A 17,441-nucleotide genomic window follows, 5' to 3' on the forward strand; every position below is an offset into this window, starting at 1 on the left:
ATATTAATCAAATTTCCAGCTCATCGCAAAAAAATGTATTGCAAAGATTAATTTGTCACTGACAAATACTGCACTGTATGGAAAAAACAGTCTGTAGAATTCTTGACCGCGGACATCCGGGAACTGGCGGATTTTTACGTCATTTTTGCGTCACACTGCCGAGAGAACAAAATATTGAAGTGTGGATTTTTCAACATTTACAGCAGTATTCAAAGTTTCAACATCATGTCAATGATAAACACTAAGTTCTGTACTTTGTCACATAATTTCTGCATTGTTCATTGTCCTGTGAAGTCAAATCCCATTTCACCTCACTCGCGTGCGTGAGGTGAAAGTGACGTCACTCCGCGGTCAAGAATAGTTCAACTTCAAGTGGTATTACCCGAGACAAACACTTGTGTTGTCAATTTTGATTTCATTTCATAAACTTCATACTTCATCGAGTATCGTGTATTTCAGCCTTTGTGAAGCCATTTTATTGATATTTTCAATTTTTGTCTTGGCTTTGTTGTGGAACATGTTGAATCGTCTCCGTGGATATGTAGGCAAAAGTGTGACGGGGTCGAAGTGACTTGGGTACCTGGGGCCGACCAAAACCAGTGTGAATTACTGGGGTCAAAGCGGACAGCGGCCGGATGACGTGTTCCCCAAGCGAGCTACCTTCAGAAGTCTGTTTCATCGCAAAAAACGTCAACTTTTAAAACCCGTCATTTATTTACTGATGTTATTCTCAGCATCACAAACATATACGCCTCTGCTATGTATCACAGCAAATAGTTATATTTGAGCGCCCCGTAAATGGGATCCTCGTTTTTTTTGCGAACCCGGAAGTGTGTCTTGCTCAATGCATTTCCTACCCATAGCGAGGAAACTGCCCGCGTTCCCATGCTCCCATGCCCCCTTTTTAATGCCAGTGCAACGCCATCTGTGCAAAATTTGTGGTGGTATGCTCCCGTGTGATGGAAAACCTCTCTTATTCTAACAATGACGTAGTTGACTTTGGACTTCGATTTCGTAAATGTGATGTCCATGCAGTGAGTTTGGGTTGGCGCGCTTATAATGCAATCTTCGCCCGCCTGCGGTCCGATATCCCGCATTTATTAGCGATATTTAGTGTTATGTGTTTTGACTTGACCAAAGTTGGCAAAACTTGCTATGTACATTAAAGATACTATGATACAAGATTATTGAAAGTCATTTGACATTTTTTTCAGCCAATTCCCAATATGCATATTTAATGAACCTTCCAAATTAGGGATATATACTGGCATTTACTTGATAAAATTTGGCGAAACATGCTGTGTACATTGATCATTATACCAGGTTATAACAGTATTGAAAGTCATTTTGCATTTTCATGTCAGCTAATTCATAATTGCATAAATAGCTAACAAGCTTTCACGGTTTGGCCTATAGAGCTTGAAGGACTTGACCAAAGGTAATTACACATGCTATATTGTGATACAATGACAGTACTCAAAGAAATTAATTATTTTTATTTCAGCTAATTACATATTTGAATACTTAATGACCTTTAGAATTGATCTGTGGTGAAATTCATTGTGTTGATCATAACACTTTAAATGTAGCAAAGCATGTAGCAAAGGTTCAAACTTGCACATAAATGCAATATTATGAAACACGTGAGCATTTTCAGTTCATATCTGTTTTAACAATTTTCCATGTCCTAAAACCATTGCTCAGACATGTATCAAGCAAATTTATTCAAAGTTGGTACAAAGACGTTGACTTATTGTATACATATGTACGTCGATCTGTTTCTTGATATGGTCCGATATTGCCACATGGTGGCAATTTTATGGTTTTTTTCATGTCGAGAGCCATAACTCTGGCAAGTCTCAACTGATTTTATTCAAAGTTGGTACCTGGACATTGACTTATGTCATACATATACATGTTTCAATTTTTTAAAAGGTAAGATCAAATATCGCTGCGTGGCGGCGATTTTGTTATGATTTTCTCATGTACTGAGCCATAACTCAGACATATTTCCACCAGTATCATTAAAAATTGGTACAAGGACATTTACCTATTTCATACATGCTTGTCAATTTGTTTCACATCATGTAGCAGTATCATGTCAATTATTGAAGTTTCGTAATTATAGGCTGATATGTCAGGAAATACTGCATCAAATTTCATGAAACTTTGTACAGATGTTAAGCTTGCATTGCTTTAACAGTGAAAAAGACATTTATCAGTGTCATGTTAATTAATTTGTAATTGCATATGTAATGAAGCTTCCTAATTAGAGTGATATATCCGCAAATACTGTGTTAAATTTGATGAAACTTGGTACAGATGTTGATCTCATAGTGTTGTAAATACTGCGTTAAACTTTATGAAATATGGTACTGGTGATAATATCTATTAGTGTTAGGATAGTATGAAAAAATGTTTTGCAACATCCTGTCAACTAATTCCCAGTTGACTCATTTAATGACCTTTAGGATAGTGGCCTACATTGGTTTTATGTTTTCATCACCATGGAACTCATTCTTGACCATTGAGTGCCATCTGTATCAAAGTAGTTTTATCACAGACCTAATGAAGGGGACTCTATCCTCTCTGAGGACCTGTGATCAAAGTACCCATTAACAAGTGGGGACTGTGTCATCAAGGATGACTTGTTGAACATAATCATATCCTCACACCCCTCAGAAATTGTTTAACTGTTAACCATCAAGATATGATGATGAAACTTAAAATTGAGGGACAATCGATATTTGAGATGGATTTCTCAAGTGTCTTGAGTGAGTGGAGAGGAATGAGAGACATGGCCATCTACAATAGAAAAGCTTTTCTATTGTAGATGACCCTGTCTGCAAGTTAAAATTTTAAGTTCCAAGGTGATTTTCAGAAACAAAATTACAGTGAAGATATGACAGTTATGTGATATCCTCACTGTAAGAATTGAAATTTCAACATTCTGAATCAAGGATAGGTGTAAATCTTTCACAAGGGCAATTCACGGGATAAAACAGCTCAGAGATGTATTCACATTCAAAATTTATTGTTTCATTTGTTTGTTTTCCAGATTTCCAAGTGTATTATTAGATCTGAATAAAGATATCAGTCTTGTTGGCACATGTTACATATGTGTGTATTTAAAACAGAATAAACTCTGACACAAATTCTGCAATTAGGTAAACAAGTGACCACAAAGGATTATGGGATTGCCCTAAAGATTTTTCTCGATTTAGGACATATGTCCTAAGCATATACTTCAGCAACAGAATCACTGGGGGTGGGGGGACCAAGAAGAACTCTAACTTTTATGTCCCCCATGTGAATATGTCAATCACGAGGTTAAAAAATATAATAATTGATAATGTTCCATTTATGTGTTAATTGGCTAAAATACCACAAAAATGATTCAAAGATAAAATGTAAAGGTATAGATGTATTGTGACAGAATAAAAACTGATTGGTTTTCATTTCAGATAATTCATTAAATGAGGAATCTGTAGCACATTTTCAGTACAGACACCATGCAACATCAAGGACACAACAACACCAATATGCCCAGTCAGTACCAATCAGCATGCCCATGTGGAACATGGATAGACATTCATTAGATGATGATGAAAAGGTAAGATAAATCATTCTCTTCCTTCATCATCCATATGTCCTAGAAAGGTACTTTTTCTACTATTTGTAGCTGCTCCAATAGCGTTGATCGCTATTTCTGAGTCGTGAATATGGTTTTTAGTATTCATTGTTACACTAGCAGTCGCCCACTGAGATGTATTTTCATCGTTCTTGCATGCGTAATTTTCAAAAGCATAATCTAAAAATGCAGACAAATATTTATTTGTGCATATTAATGAGAGAACAGTGACGTAAACTGTGAACAGCCCTATTCTATAAAAATCTTTAAAATCTTCCTTGATTTTTGGTAGCCCTGAGTATATCTTTCTTTGAAACTCTTACCAGTTGTATGTATTGCCTGCATCGTACCATAAACAGACCAAAATGTGAATTGCTAGCCATCAGATCTAGGTTTACAAACAGTGAGATTATGGATACCTTTTCTACATTTCAATGTCAACATGCCTGAGAAGTTATAATATTTGTACTATAAAAATTTAATACAGGGATACACAATTACATGTATGTGTGAAAGAGAACCATTGCGTACTATTTCACATTCAATGTTTCCATGTCACCTAATAAATAGCGAGATCAATACTTTACTGTCTTATCAAAGTTAAAAGTTCAAAAGGGCCCTATCATTTGAACTGCTATTTGCAATACTGTACCGGTATGTAACAACAGAAAAAGACCGTGGTGAAATCAGCAATTTTTTAAAAATAAATTTATTACCACTAATCATCTAGTCAAGTGATAAAGAACAAACTATAAAAGTTTACAGTCCACTTATCTCAGCTAGGATGGCACAGAACCTTAACCCTTTACCTGCCAGACAGTATCACTTCCCCAACTGCCAATTCAGTAAAAAGCGGTATTGGGCCAAAACCATATGTATTTTCACCCACTTAGCTTGGTATGTTACAGCAGCTCTAGTCTGTAAAAATCATGTTTACAGTATCTCTGTCTTCAGGGACCTTCAAATCTTCAAGTATAGGTTAAAATGCACCATATGGGACATGTTTTGCTTCACTAATTTTAACCAACTTGACCTGATGGTGAAATATGAACTTGGCAGGAAAAGGGGTAATCTCCAGGAAGCTGATTGTAGATGAGCCTTCTTTGGCTTGCAAGCTTGAGTTTGATTCAATCGAGCCATACAGAATGCACAGAAAAAGTCCAGCGTGAGTGTGAAGATTTTGAAGAAAACACATGAAGTGATCGTGAAAGTCTGCCTGAAAATCTGTTCTGTCCTGTTTTTATACAAAAATGATTCCATCCAGAAGATATCAGAACAATCAAAGACAAGGAGAAAAAACAGATTAGAAATGGGTATTGTTCAAGGTGTGAAGCAGTCATTAAAAATTCCCTCCATAGTTGTCTCAGCACAGGTAGCCTCGACTCTGCTTGCTGAAGATTTCTGAACATGCACCTTTCCACAGTTTCTGATTTTTTGCTGATTTTTACGCTCCCATATATGCATATGTATATATGCAAATGGGAGGTATTCGTATAAGGTGGCAAAATGGCGTCTGTGTGTATGTATGTAAGTATGTATGTATGTCTGTTAGTCCGTCCACATCAAAAACTCCTAAACCGTAGCACCTACTGTCTTAGTATCTGGTGTACAGGTGCACCTAGGGGTGGAGATGTGAATTTGTTCAAATGAACATGTCAGTGCCAAAAATATGCAAATGAGGGGGAAACAAGGAAAAATCCTGCAAATGGCTAAAACTCAGTAAGCATTGGTCAGATTTGGTTGAAACTTGGTATGCAGATTTATTTAGTTATTCTAAATTATGTGTGCAAAAATTGGGATGAAATTTGCATGTTTGTATTTTTAGGGTATTTTTTCTGTTTTTAGTCAAAAAATCTTGTTCTCTAAAATCGCTCGTCTGATTGCTATGAAACTTAATATTCATGTTCCTCAGAATGACCTCAGTCATGCTTGTACAAATTGTATTGATATTGTCATATTTGTAATTTTGGGGGAATTTTCCCAATTTTTGATAAAAAAATTTTAATCCAAAAACTGCTGATTTGATAGCTTTGATACATGTATTTGGTATACAGGTATCTAAGATTAATCTCAATATAATGTATTGAAGGTATGTTGAAACTGGCAATTTTTTTTTTATTTTTGGGGCAATTTTTGCCTTTTTTGGTCAAAAAATCTTTCTCCTAAAACTTTTGATCTGGTAGCTTTGATATCTAGTGTACAGGTTCCTAGGGTTTATGTTAATTAGATATATTTAAAATTAGGATGAAATCTGCAATTGGGGGCAATTTTTCTCATTTTTGTTCAAAAAATTAGTTTCTCAAAATTTACCAGTCTGATTGCTTTGATATTTAGTAAACCGGTCCTTAGGGTTTTTGTTAATAAGATATATTGAAATTAAGTTGAAATCCGGAATTTTGAATTTTTGGGGCAACTTTGCGAAACTTTCAGTTTTACTGGGATATCTTTCATTTTGTATTTTTAAGATTTTTTTTGGTAATTTATACCTACTGGAACTAAGAGTATATAATGTGGTGATTTAGTAAGCATTTGATATGGTAAACTGTATTTGGTGTTGAAATGCGGTAAAAAAATCCTGGCAGATTTTGAAAAAATTCCAAACAAATGCCAATAAAAAATTCAGCCAGAGAAGGTTTGACAAAAAGAAAAGGTGGGTCAGAGTGGGGAAAAAAGAATGTACAATGGATCGGATAAAAAAGATAATGTACCTCATCGATCTTCCAGACACCATCCCTTATCAAATGGTCCACCCCGATGTATTTTTGTGCACAATTAACCATGCAGTGTATTTTAGTTTAAGATGTCAAGTTAGGTAAGGATTTGAAAGGAATAGTCAAGTTCACCACAGCTTAAGTTTAACTTTATCTCTTGTGTCATCATCCTTGTGTAATTGATTAAGTTTGTAAGTTGTTCCAGATGTGGATGTACCAGCTGTTCTGGAAGAAAACAATGTTTACTTTTTCCTGTAGGGTTTCTGAGTTGATGATTGTATGTTGAAATTTCTCCATGTATCTGGTGTATGGGCAAAGTGTAAACATTGGTTGTATGTTATGTATTTCAGTCTATGTCAAATATGTAAATGAAAAATCAAGAACAGTTTACTGTGTGCTTGTAAAAGATAACATATTTGTCAATACATAAACTGCCTTGCAGATTGATTGTCTTAAATATTACCACAGAAGTAGAAAAGGAAAAGAAACTAATCAAATTGCTGTAACACATTCACTCTCAGTGCCTGTATAGGCCTATACTTAACTATTTTATCATTACATTCAGCTGTTTGTTATATCTTTATCACTCTCCATGGGCCAAGGCACACTTGGGGTCAATGTCATCACTCTGTGCCAGTCTGTGTATGTCAGTCTGTCTGTATATGTATGTCCATGTTTCATATAATTGTTGACTTGTTTTGATAACTATATGGGAGCAAACAGTGATGTTGTCACTATTTTTATGAGAAAGTATTTCCAGGAAAGTTTGTGTTGTTGTAGTCATTTAGTGCTGAGCGGTGAGCGGAAGTGGCATGCCTGGTGAAAACAGGAGAAAGTTTGAGCTTCGGAAATGCGAGTTTGACCACTTTGAAAATTCCTCTCAAATTTTTATGAGTATATAATAAGTGTATTTGAGCTAAATTTGAAAGTCTTTTATCGACACTATCAGATTTTACTGAATGGTTTACAATCAGTTGTATTTCCTCTTTGCCAAAGGTAAATTCTAGGGACATCGGGTGTTTGCTTGCGAGTCAAAACTGTTTTATTCACGTCTGAAAATGACAGGAGTACCCAGTTCTCAAAATTGCTCGTTTGATAGCTTTGGTATTTGGTATACAGATTTCTAGGTCTTATCTTAATATGATACGTTGAAATTATGATGGAATCTGCAATTTTGTATTTTGGGGTAATTTTTTCTATTTTTGGTGGAAAAATGTGTTTCTCAAAAAAACTACTCGCCTGATAGCTTTGGTTGACATGTTCTTAGGGATGATGATGTTAATGTGATCTGTTCAAATTATGATGAAATCTTCAATTGTCTATTTTTAGTTCCCACGGACACCGTCCGGGGGAACTTATAGGTTTGGTCATGTCCGTGCGTGCGTGCGTGCGTGCGTCCGTCCGTCCGTTCACGCAGATATCTCAGACATGCCCAGGTCAATTTCTTTCAAACTTTGCACAAGGATAGTACCCTACCCCATACAGATGCACGTCGATTTGTTTCACAATGCGATCAAATTTGGCCGTGTTAGAGGACTTTTTAGTTTTCACCTCCATAGACTCCCATGTATAAGGCAGTCCATAGACTCCCATGTATAAGGCAGTCCATAGACTCCCATGTATAAGGCCAAGAAAAATAAAAATTTAGTTTCTCATCGTACTCATATTGCAAAAAGGATGCAGTGACACAGTTTTTAGTCCTCACGGATGAAGTCTAGGGGCTTATAGATTGGGTCATGTCCGTCCATGAGTCCATGAGATATCTCAGACATGCCCAGGTCAATTTCTTTCAAACTTTGCACAAGGATAGTACCCTACCCCATACAGATGCACGTCGATTTGTTTCACAATGCGATCAAATTTGGCAGTGTTAGAGGACTTTTTAGTTTTCACCTCCATAGACTCCCATGTATAAGGCAGCTCTCCATAGACTCCCATGTATAAGGCAGTTCTACATACATGTAGACTCCCATGTATAAGGCCAAGAAAAATAAAAATTTAGTTTCTCATCGTATTCATATTGCAAAAAGGATGCAGTGACACAGTTTTTAGTCCTCACGGATGAAGTCTAGGGGCTTATAGATTGGGTCATGTCCGTCCATGAGTCCATCCGTGAGTCCATCCGTTCACGCAGATATCTCAGATATTTTGACAAAATGTCACGTGACCTTAGTGACCTTTGACCTCAAATATACATATATGTCCATAACTCGGTAACCACAAATGCTACACCCTTCATATATGGTATGATGGGACAGCTTATGACGCCACATATTGTACCTCATTAATTATGTGCATATCTAATTTTGAGCGAGAAAATAGAGCTAGAGGTCTGATTTTTGGTATATAGGGATAACTTTAATAGGCCAAAAAAAAAAATTGATTTGTTTCTGGTCAGCGCGCGCATCACTTCAAAGTGTGCGCGTCAACTCTTTTTTTTCCTGTCTTTCATTTGCCCCTATGGAAAAAAGGGGAAAATGTATCAAATTCCAGCCAAAATAAAAAAAAAAATTGAAAAAAAAATCGCGTCACCGCATCATTTTTGCCACATGTCAATGACCAGAAACAAACCTATTATTTTTTTTGGCCTTAGCAATACTATTTTTTTTCCAAAATGTCACGTGACCTCGGTGACCTTTGACCTCAAATATACATATTTGTCCATAACTCAGTAACCACAAGTGCTACACCCTTCATGTATGGTATGATGGCACAGCTTATGACGCCACATATTGTACCTCATTAATTATGCACATATCTAATTTTGAGCAAGCCAATAGAGCTACAGGTCTGATTTTTAGCTACTATAGACTATAGTCTATAGAAGCTATTGGGATGGGTATCCGTCCGGCGTCCGTCGTCAGTCTGTATGTATGTATGTATGTATGTCCGTTTGTGAGGCGTCCGTCCACTCAAATATCTTGAGAACCGCAGTACTTACTGATTTGATATTTGTTGTGTAGATAAAAAATATGATTTTGAGAAACTATTTTTTTTAATTTTTTGATATTGTTGAAAATAGGCAAATTAATGCCAAAAGAGGCGTTTTTGGTAAAAAATCTTCTTCTTCATAACTGCTGGTCAGACAGCTTTGTTATTTGGTATACAGGTCCCTAGAGGTAACCCAACTTAGATTTGTTCAAATTGTGATGAAATATGCAAATGTGTATTTTTAAGGAATTTTTTTGTCATTTTTGGTCAAAATTTGACTTACATTGTATGTAATTCTTGTACTGTATAAACCCTATCAATTCACCCAGAAAAAAATAATTAATATGATTTTAAATAATTGAATTAATTTGGAAATCATCAAAGCCAAAATAATTTTAGTGTAGAACTATCAGAAAGTTCAACTTTTTTTGACAGTTCATAGTGAAATGCTTACCATCTTTGAGGATTAAAACATGTAAAGGAAACTTTCCTGAATCCCAACTTTGACATATTCTGAACCGGCATTTATTTGGCCTATATGTTATCTAAAAGAAATTGCTCAAAATAGTCAATAGAGATAGAGATAGAGATAGAGAAAGTTCTAATTTCCATTTATGGTTGACTTGGTAAGGATGAAATAAAATACTTTTTGAGGAAAAAAATAGAATGGTCAATTAAAAGAGTGGTCAAAGTGATAGGGTTTTTATGGTAAAGCTGGGCTGTAAGATTCCTCATGTGCTATTTATAGCAATTATGCAATCTGTGTAAACAGTGCAATGAAAGTTACATGATTCCTTATAATGCTTTTGATGACCTTGAACTTCTTAAGTTTCAAACATTTGTCTCTTCAGTGTTCTTTCTCTGAGTATGTAAAGTCTCAACTTATTCAACAGAACTTACTTGCAATGTTAATTTTAGAGTTAAAATGTGCTTGGTTAATAGGATGAAAATACTGATTAAGGTAACCAGCTTAAAATTCTTTATAACCTGACAGATATGCTGTTTTTTTATGACGTAAATCTTGATTTAAGCAAGTCTTGTTTACTTTAATTAGAATGTAATTAACTCTCGTTTATTAGCTACTATAGACTAATATAGTCTATAGAAGCTATTGGGATGGGTATCCGTCTGGCTTGCACCGTCAGTCTGTATGTATATATGTATGTATGTATGTATGTATGTATGTATGCAAATTAGCGCCAAAAAAGGCATTTTTGGTAAAAAATCTTCTTCATAACCACTGGTCAGACAGCTTTGTTATTTGGTATACAGGTCCCTAGGGATAACCCAACTTAGATTTGTTCAAATATGCAAATCTGAATTTTTACGGATTTTTTTTTCCATTTTTGGTCAGGCCATCCTGAAATGAGCTATCAAAGATATCCACCTTCTTCATCAATACATGTGTCACAAAAGGTTATTCTCTACATAACACAGCAGAGCTCTGTCAACTGTTGAGTTGCTTGTTTTTTCAAAACCTCTGGTCAGACAGCTTTAATATTTGGTTTACAAGTCCCTAGGATGACCTTAGTGAGATAATTTCATACAGTCAGGAAATACTTAATTTTGTATCCATGTCTATAGTAGCTTCAGGGACTTTGGCCCTATGTTTGGTATATAGGGATAACTTAGCAATACAATTTTTTTGACAAAATGTCACGTGACCTCGGTGACCTTTGACCTCAAACATACATATTTGTCCATAACTCAGTAACCACAAGTGCTACTACCTTCATGTATGGTATGATGGGACACCTTATGACGCCACATATTGTACCTCATTAATTATGCACATATCTAATTTTGAGCGAGTCAATAGAGCTAGAGGTCTGATTTTTGGTATATAGCGATAACTTAGCAATACAATTATTTTGACAAAATGTCACATGACCTCGATGACCTTTGACCTCAAATATACATATTTGTCCATAACTCAGTAACCACAAGTGGTACACCCTTCATATATGGTATGATGGGAGACCTTATGATGCTTCATACTGTACCTCATTAATTATGCGTATATCTAATTCTGAGCAAACCCATAGAGCTGGATGTCTGTCATACATATGCACATAGATTTGTTCTGTGATACGATCCAATAAGGCTGCCATGTGGCCATTTTATTACGATTTTTTCATGTCCTGAACTACAGCTCAGACATGTATCAAGCGAATTTATTCAAAAGTATTTTTATCACAGACCTAATGAAGAGGACTCTATCCTCTCTGAGGACCTGTAATCAAAGTACTACCATTAACAAGTGGGGACTGTGTCATCAACGATGACTTGTTGCAGCTATTTTTGCCACATTTTTGTCAGGCCCCTGAAATGAGCTATCAAAGATTTCCACCTTCCTCATCAACATGTGCCATTAATAGTTATTCTCTACATAACACAGTGAAGCTATATCAGCTTGTCAAATCTGCTGAGCAAAACTTTACTTGTCAACAATTTAGATATGATATAACTAGTATTTACATCAATTGCTGTATGTATTTAGATTGCACTGAATGTTCAATGAATTGACCACCATTCAAAAAGCTAGTTAGAGCAGTTATAACGATCCAATGAGAGAGATATTGAATAAATAATAAGGATGTCATCAAATTATAATCCTGAAAATAAAAGTCAAAAGTTTTATGTCAGTGACACATTCCAAAATGTGCTAAAGGTTATATCAGACATAGCGAAATGTTCCATGAAATGATTATGGCCTTTGCACTCTTTTTGTATGGTAAAAGAACCCTGTGAAGGTTGGTCCTTGTTTTATGATCTCAGCAACCAAGCTACAAGATACCGAAGCTGTATAGGTACATGTATATGGCCTGATCTCATTTCAAATAATTTTACTGGTGACACATTGACTACAAGAATGATGTAAGCCAATATCATTAACAATGTCATTAGCTCCTATAGCTGTATTATAAATATTTTATAGATGCCTTTGAGGAGGCACCGTGGTCCAGTGGTTAGGGCAATAGACTAACTATCAACGAATGGTGAGTTCAAGACCCGGTAGGTCCAGAGTAATGGACTCACTGTCAGAGGATGGTGAGTTCAAGACTCTAACAAGGTGTTGTTCCCCTTGAGCAAGGCACTTTTAATTACTCCTCAGTGCTCCATTGGGGTTAGTAGGTTATGTGTACCTCATCCTGTAATTGGCTAACGCCCATTGGATGATGGATTGATAAAAGAAAAAATTTTTACTTTTTCTTATTTTAGCAACCTCTCTATATCTCACAACAACTTTATTTTGTTGACCATAGGCACCTGTACCAGAACCAGATAAAATGGTGGCTAGTATGAAAGCCTTGGCACAGAGTGTACATGATGGCACAGAAATGTTTGGAGATTTGCCAAGGCCAAGAATCAATACAGGTGATTTCAAGAAACAAAGACCATAGCATAACTGATCAAAAAGCTGGTATTTTAATGGTACCAACTTGATAGACGGCTGTGATGAACCCTATAGGTGACTTGAAAACGTGTTTGTGATTGAACATGAAAAGAAAAAGATTGCTAGTTGTTGTTATTTGGTTACTTACCAACTGATGTAACAACTCCAGCTTACTGATGAGTGAATTGAGCAAGAAATGTTGTGGTTTGCTGTGTTTTCAAAATAGTTAACAATATTGCAACACACTAGCATACAGATACTATTGTCACTGGAGAGAGTATTTAATAACAGCAGCATGAAAAACTTTGAGTTCCAAGAACTTTCTCATTGCACAAGTTAACTTTACTGGTGATTTTAATCTCATTCCCAATAATAAAGAACATGCATAAGTTTTTAAAGTTGGAGTGAATAAGTAAGTAAATAAAGGACTTAATATTTATATTGATCAGAATTGTGTGGTGACCATATAGTCTGAAAAGCTTTTTCTATCCTCCTGTGCTTTCATTTTAAGATTTCATGCACATAAGAGAGGATTAGAAGAAACTTTTTTCACACGTGTTTCTTTCTAACACCATCAAAAGTGCATGTCTAACTTTTGCCTGTTTTTTAACTATTATTCACATTTGTCAAACATTGTGTTCTGTCCAACATCATTAAAATCAAAAGTTTTATTCCAGGAGAGTTTCATCAATTAATTATATTCCCTAGAGTTCGAATTTAATGGCAAAAAATGATCAGGGTATAAAAAGTTAAGTTTTCAATCCTACATACCAGTGAAACATTTTCTAAAGTCAGTACAGTCCATGATCATTGCATTTCAAGAATTAACTGCTTGGCTACCTATTCCATTTGTTACCTTACACTGTATGCCAAGAGCATTATGAACATTTTTGGGATCACTCTGGAACTTGAAGTCACTTTAGTTGTATAGAAATTCAGTTTGGTGTCAGAAATTTCTGACCTTCAAGGTAGTCAAGGTGTTAATACTTTCAATGTGTGTCATGTGATGACAGTGTAAGAATGATGATTGACAGTAGATCAGTTGTTTGGCAATAATCAAATCAGCAATTTATATCAAAGTATAAAGTGTACATATGCAGTGTTTCCGTTACAATTTCAAAACTTGCGTACGATTTTACGCAACTGGGTTTTTATTTGCGTAAAATGTATCAAAAATGTGTACGGTAGGAATTGGTATTCCTTTATTACGCATGCTCTATTAACCAAAAAACAATAACCTGGGGGGTTTCAAGGTATATGTAGCTGAATGCCGTGATGCATGTCTCGTATACAATCGTTGAGCAGCCTAATGACTTCATGTTCAAAAAAAATACTTTCTGACTACAAAATTAGTTATTCAAAGGGCCAACAAAAACCAGATACTGATCAAAGTCCTGCGGGACCTCTCAGGAATATAACCCGACAGTCTAAATTGTCACCCGTAAACACTTTCCAAATAACATGCGACGTAATGACCATTAACTGTATTGTGTTACCAACAACGTAGACTCGATGGATTCTCGAATTTTTTGCATCTGTAGTGTCATTGTCTGTACAGAACTGATTGACATGATGCTTTGTGATGATGACATACAATGTTGTATAAAGAGTTGCGGTCCGCTAAAGTCTAAAGTGTTGCAATATCTATCATGATATGCATGATATATATCAATGTCACTTGCGAGCAGTTACATATGTTCTATTTTTGCCCTGGCATTGAACCACGTTCAGGCAATGTAGTGCGGGTCAAGTACGTCTATGTCACGTCATGGGGCAGCATTTCTCAATGCGTATTAGATTACGCAGTCATGAATTTTTTTGCATACTTCAGAACAATTTTGCGTAAAATACGCAGGATTTTGTGTTAACGGAAACACTGTGTATGACTTCTCACAGGTGATGTCGCACAAGTGAAGGAACACAGTAAAGGAGTAATTTATTCTTGATATTGTAATAGCGTTATATTTTATGTGCTCAGAGTGTGTGTTATATAATTTTCCAATGTTCTCATGGATAAGAAAATACATATTTTACATTTGATTAACCCTTTGAGCGCCAACGTCACTTTTTGTCACCTTTGTAAAATGAAACTCAAACAATTTCTTTCACATTTTCTCAGAGATTATGATGGAAAAACTGAAGCCAATATGATATCATGTCAATTCAGTCCAAATCTATTACAAAAATTACAGAAAAATGTACAAAAATTTACAAAATGTTGCACTAAAATTTTTGGAGGGAAAAAATATGGCACTCAAAGGGTTAATGATCATGATGGAGATGGAAAATAACATTTTGTAGGTTACAATAGTTTCTGATGTGATAAGTAAAGATAGTGATGTAGAGCTATTTCTTTATTGACTCCTCATATTTAGAATATTAACTTCCGTAATTATTTATGATCATGTAAACCTTCAAGAGTAGGAACTAATTTTTAGCTGGGCTTGTGACAATATCAGATAGGTTGATCAATAATTGTTGTTTGTTTTCTGGCATCATTCATCAACTTTGCAAAACTTCTCTGAAAATGTTACAAAGAAAACTTTAAATTAGGTTAATAAGATCCTTGGGATCGCCTGATATAGATTTATTCAAATGGTCAGAAATTAAGTTTGTTCTAGTTTTTGTTCAAAACTTCTGCGATACTGTACCTTGATAGTTTGTAAACTTCATATGTAGCTTACAGGGATACACTTATTTAGGACTTCTTGAAATCAGCATATAATTTTCACATCAAAATGTTTGAGATTTTGAAAGTTTTTGCTCTCGTTTCATAAAAATATCCTCTGAAATCACTCATTCTGTACAGTCATTGAATTTTATATCAAGGTTCCCAGGGACGACCTCATTCAATTTTTGTTCGTATCAAAATGAAACTTGCATGTGCAAGTTTTCAGACTCATTTTCTTATGTTTTAGTAAACGTGTTCTTCTCCAACAGTGCCAGTCTGATAATTTTCAGATTTCATGTGAAGCATCAGAGCAATGCCTTTGTGAAGATTAATGACATTAGTGTAAAAGTTGCGCATTCCCTAATTTTGCTAAATTTTTCTTCTAAAATACTCTTCAATAGCTGTCAATTTGGCATGTTGGTTCCAAGTGCTGACCTCATAAAGTTAATAAAATGATGGTGAAATTTGGATATGCAAAGTTTTGAATCAGTTTTCTCTTTTTTCGGTGAAACTGGCACTTTTCTTAATACCTCTAATTTTCTTGCTTTCAAATTTTACAGGGTGCTTTCTAGGAATGCCCTTTTTCAGATTTCAGGGGAAAAAATATTTTTGTGATTTTTTCCGCAAATTTCTTACTAAACGTATCTTTTACACTGTTTTGTCCAATGGCTTTGAAAGTTGCTTTGTAGCTTTCCAAGGATAAAAAAGTTTCAGCTTTCTGCAAGTTATGGTGAAAACTGAGTATGTTAACTTTGAGGATCAGGTTCCTCATTTTGGTTTAACGTAGAGTGCACCTCGGGACAGATATTTACACTCAAACTTTTACAATTCTTTTCTGATATACCAATTTTGGGGGTTCATGTAAAAGCTCTTGGTGTAAGAAAACTGTTTACTGGCTTAGCTTTTCGAAATTCGAAAATTTTATTTTTCTCCATAGAGTTAACATGGGGATGGCAGCCATTTTGAATTTTAAATATCAGGAAATCTTCTATTTCTCTACTACCAAAATTTGCATACAGTGACCCCTGATTTTTAACCTTGATTTTGAAAGATAATGGTTTAAAAGATTCCTTAAGGAAAGTTTGAGCAAAAGTTTATATCTTTCACATTCAAGGTGCACACTACCTCAAGTTTATTTTTTCTGATTTATATCGAGTGATCATGAAATTTGTTGACATTTTTGCTCTTTCTGCATGACAGTAACATCTTCAAATTCTGTTAACTGCCATCATGAATGTATGGCAAACATTGTAATCTTGCAATGTTTTTGATGAAAAAAGTAACTAGAACTGCCATTTTAGTTGTTTTGATATTTGACTCTGAGTTGATTTGCACCAATGCAGTAAATTGATACAGCTGTAATAACAGCAAAGCAGGTTTTCAGTTATCCACATGGTTTAAGTTCATATTTATCCAACACCAACTTTGACAGTATCCTTTAGATGTCCCTTTTCCACCAATTTCCTCATCTTATGATCAAATATTTATTCAACTTATTGTATAGACAAATGAAAAGGTAATTTACAGACCAATTGTAAGTCATCTTTGAAACATTTTTGGAACACGGTATGCAGGTACATGTATTATAAATAAATATTTTATTGTTTGTGAGTTACACTATATTTGCAAATAGACCATCCTAGTAAAATGGAAACTTGATGAAATAAAGAAAGACAGACAAAACAAGGTGTTTATATAAATTTGTTTACTCTTCACATGATCCATCCATCTGCTTTGTTGTCATTGATATGGCACTGTAAAGCTCCCATATTCTATTGTACATATCTATAGCATGGGAAACTTGGAATCAATCAGCATCCTGTATATGTATGTGTCTGTCTGTCTGTCTGTCAGTATGTATGTATGTATGTATGTATGTACTATGTATGTATGTATGTATGTATGTACTATGAATGTATGTATGTATGTATGTACTATGTATGTGTGTATGTATGTACATGTATGTATGTACTATGTATATATGTATGTATGTATGTATATATGTATGTACTATGAATGTATGTATGTATATATGTATGTACTATGAATGAATGAATGTATGTATGTATGTATGTATGTACTATGAATGTATGTATGTAT

At 35.0% G+C, this 17,441-nt stretch overlaps 1 protein-coding gene across 2 annotated transcripts in view; it reads left to right on the forward strand.

Moving 5' to 3' along the window:
* The window catches only part of LOC139115860 (uncharacterized), a 74,053-nt gene extending 57,012 nt beyond the window's left edge, over nt 1–17,041 (forward strand). For both annotated transcript variants that reach the window (XM_070678300.1, XM_070678383.1), the window contains exons 11-12: nt 3,465–3,613; nt 12,540–17,041. In XM_070678300.1, the coding sequence (XP_070534401.1) occupies nt 3,465–3,613; nt 12,540–12,677 (287 nt within the window). In that variant the 3' untranslated portion in view covers nt 12,678–17,041. The remainder of the gene's footprint in view (nt 1–3,464; nt 3,614–12,539) is intronic.
* The last annotated feature ends 400 nt before the right edge of the window (nt 17,042–17,441 follow it).

This window comes from Ptychodera flava, chromosome 1 (assembly GCF_041260155.1).
Source record: "Ptychodera flava strain L36383 chromosome 1, AS_Pfla_20210202, whole genome shotgun sequence".
Classification (NCBI taxonomy): domain Eukaryota; kingdom Metazoa; phylum Hemichordata; class Enteropneusta; family Ptychoderidae; genus Ptychodera; species Ptychodera flava.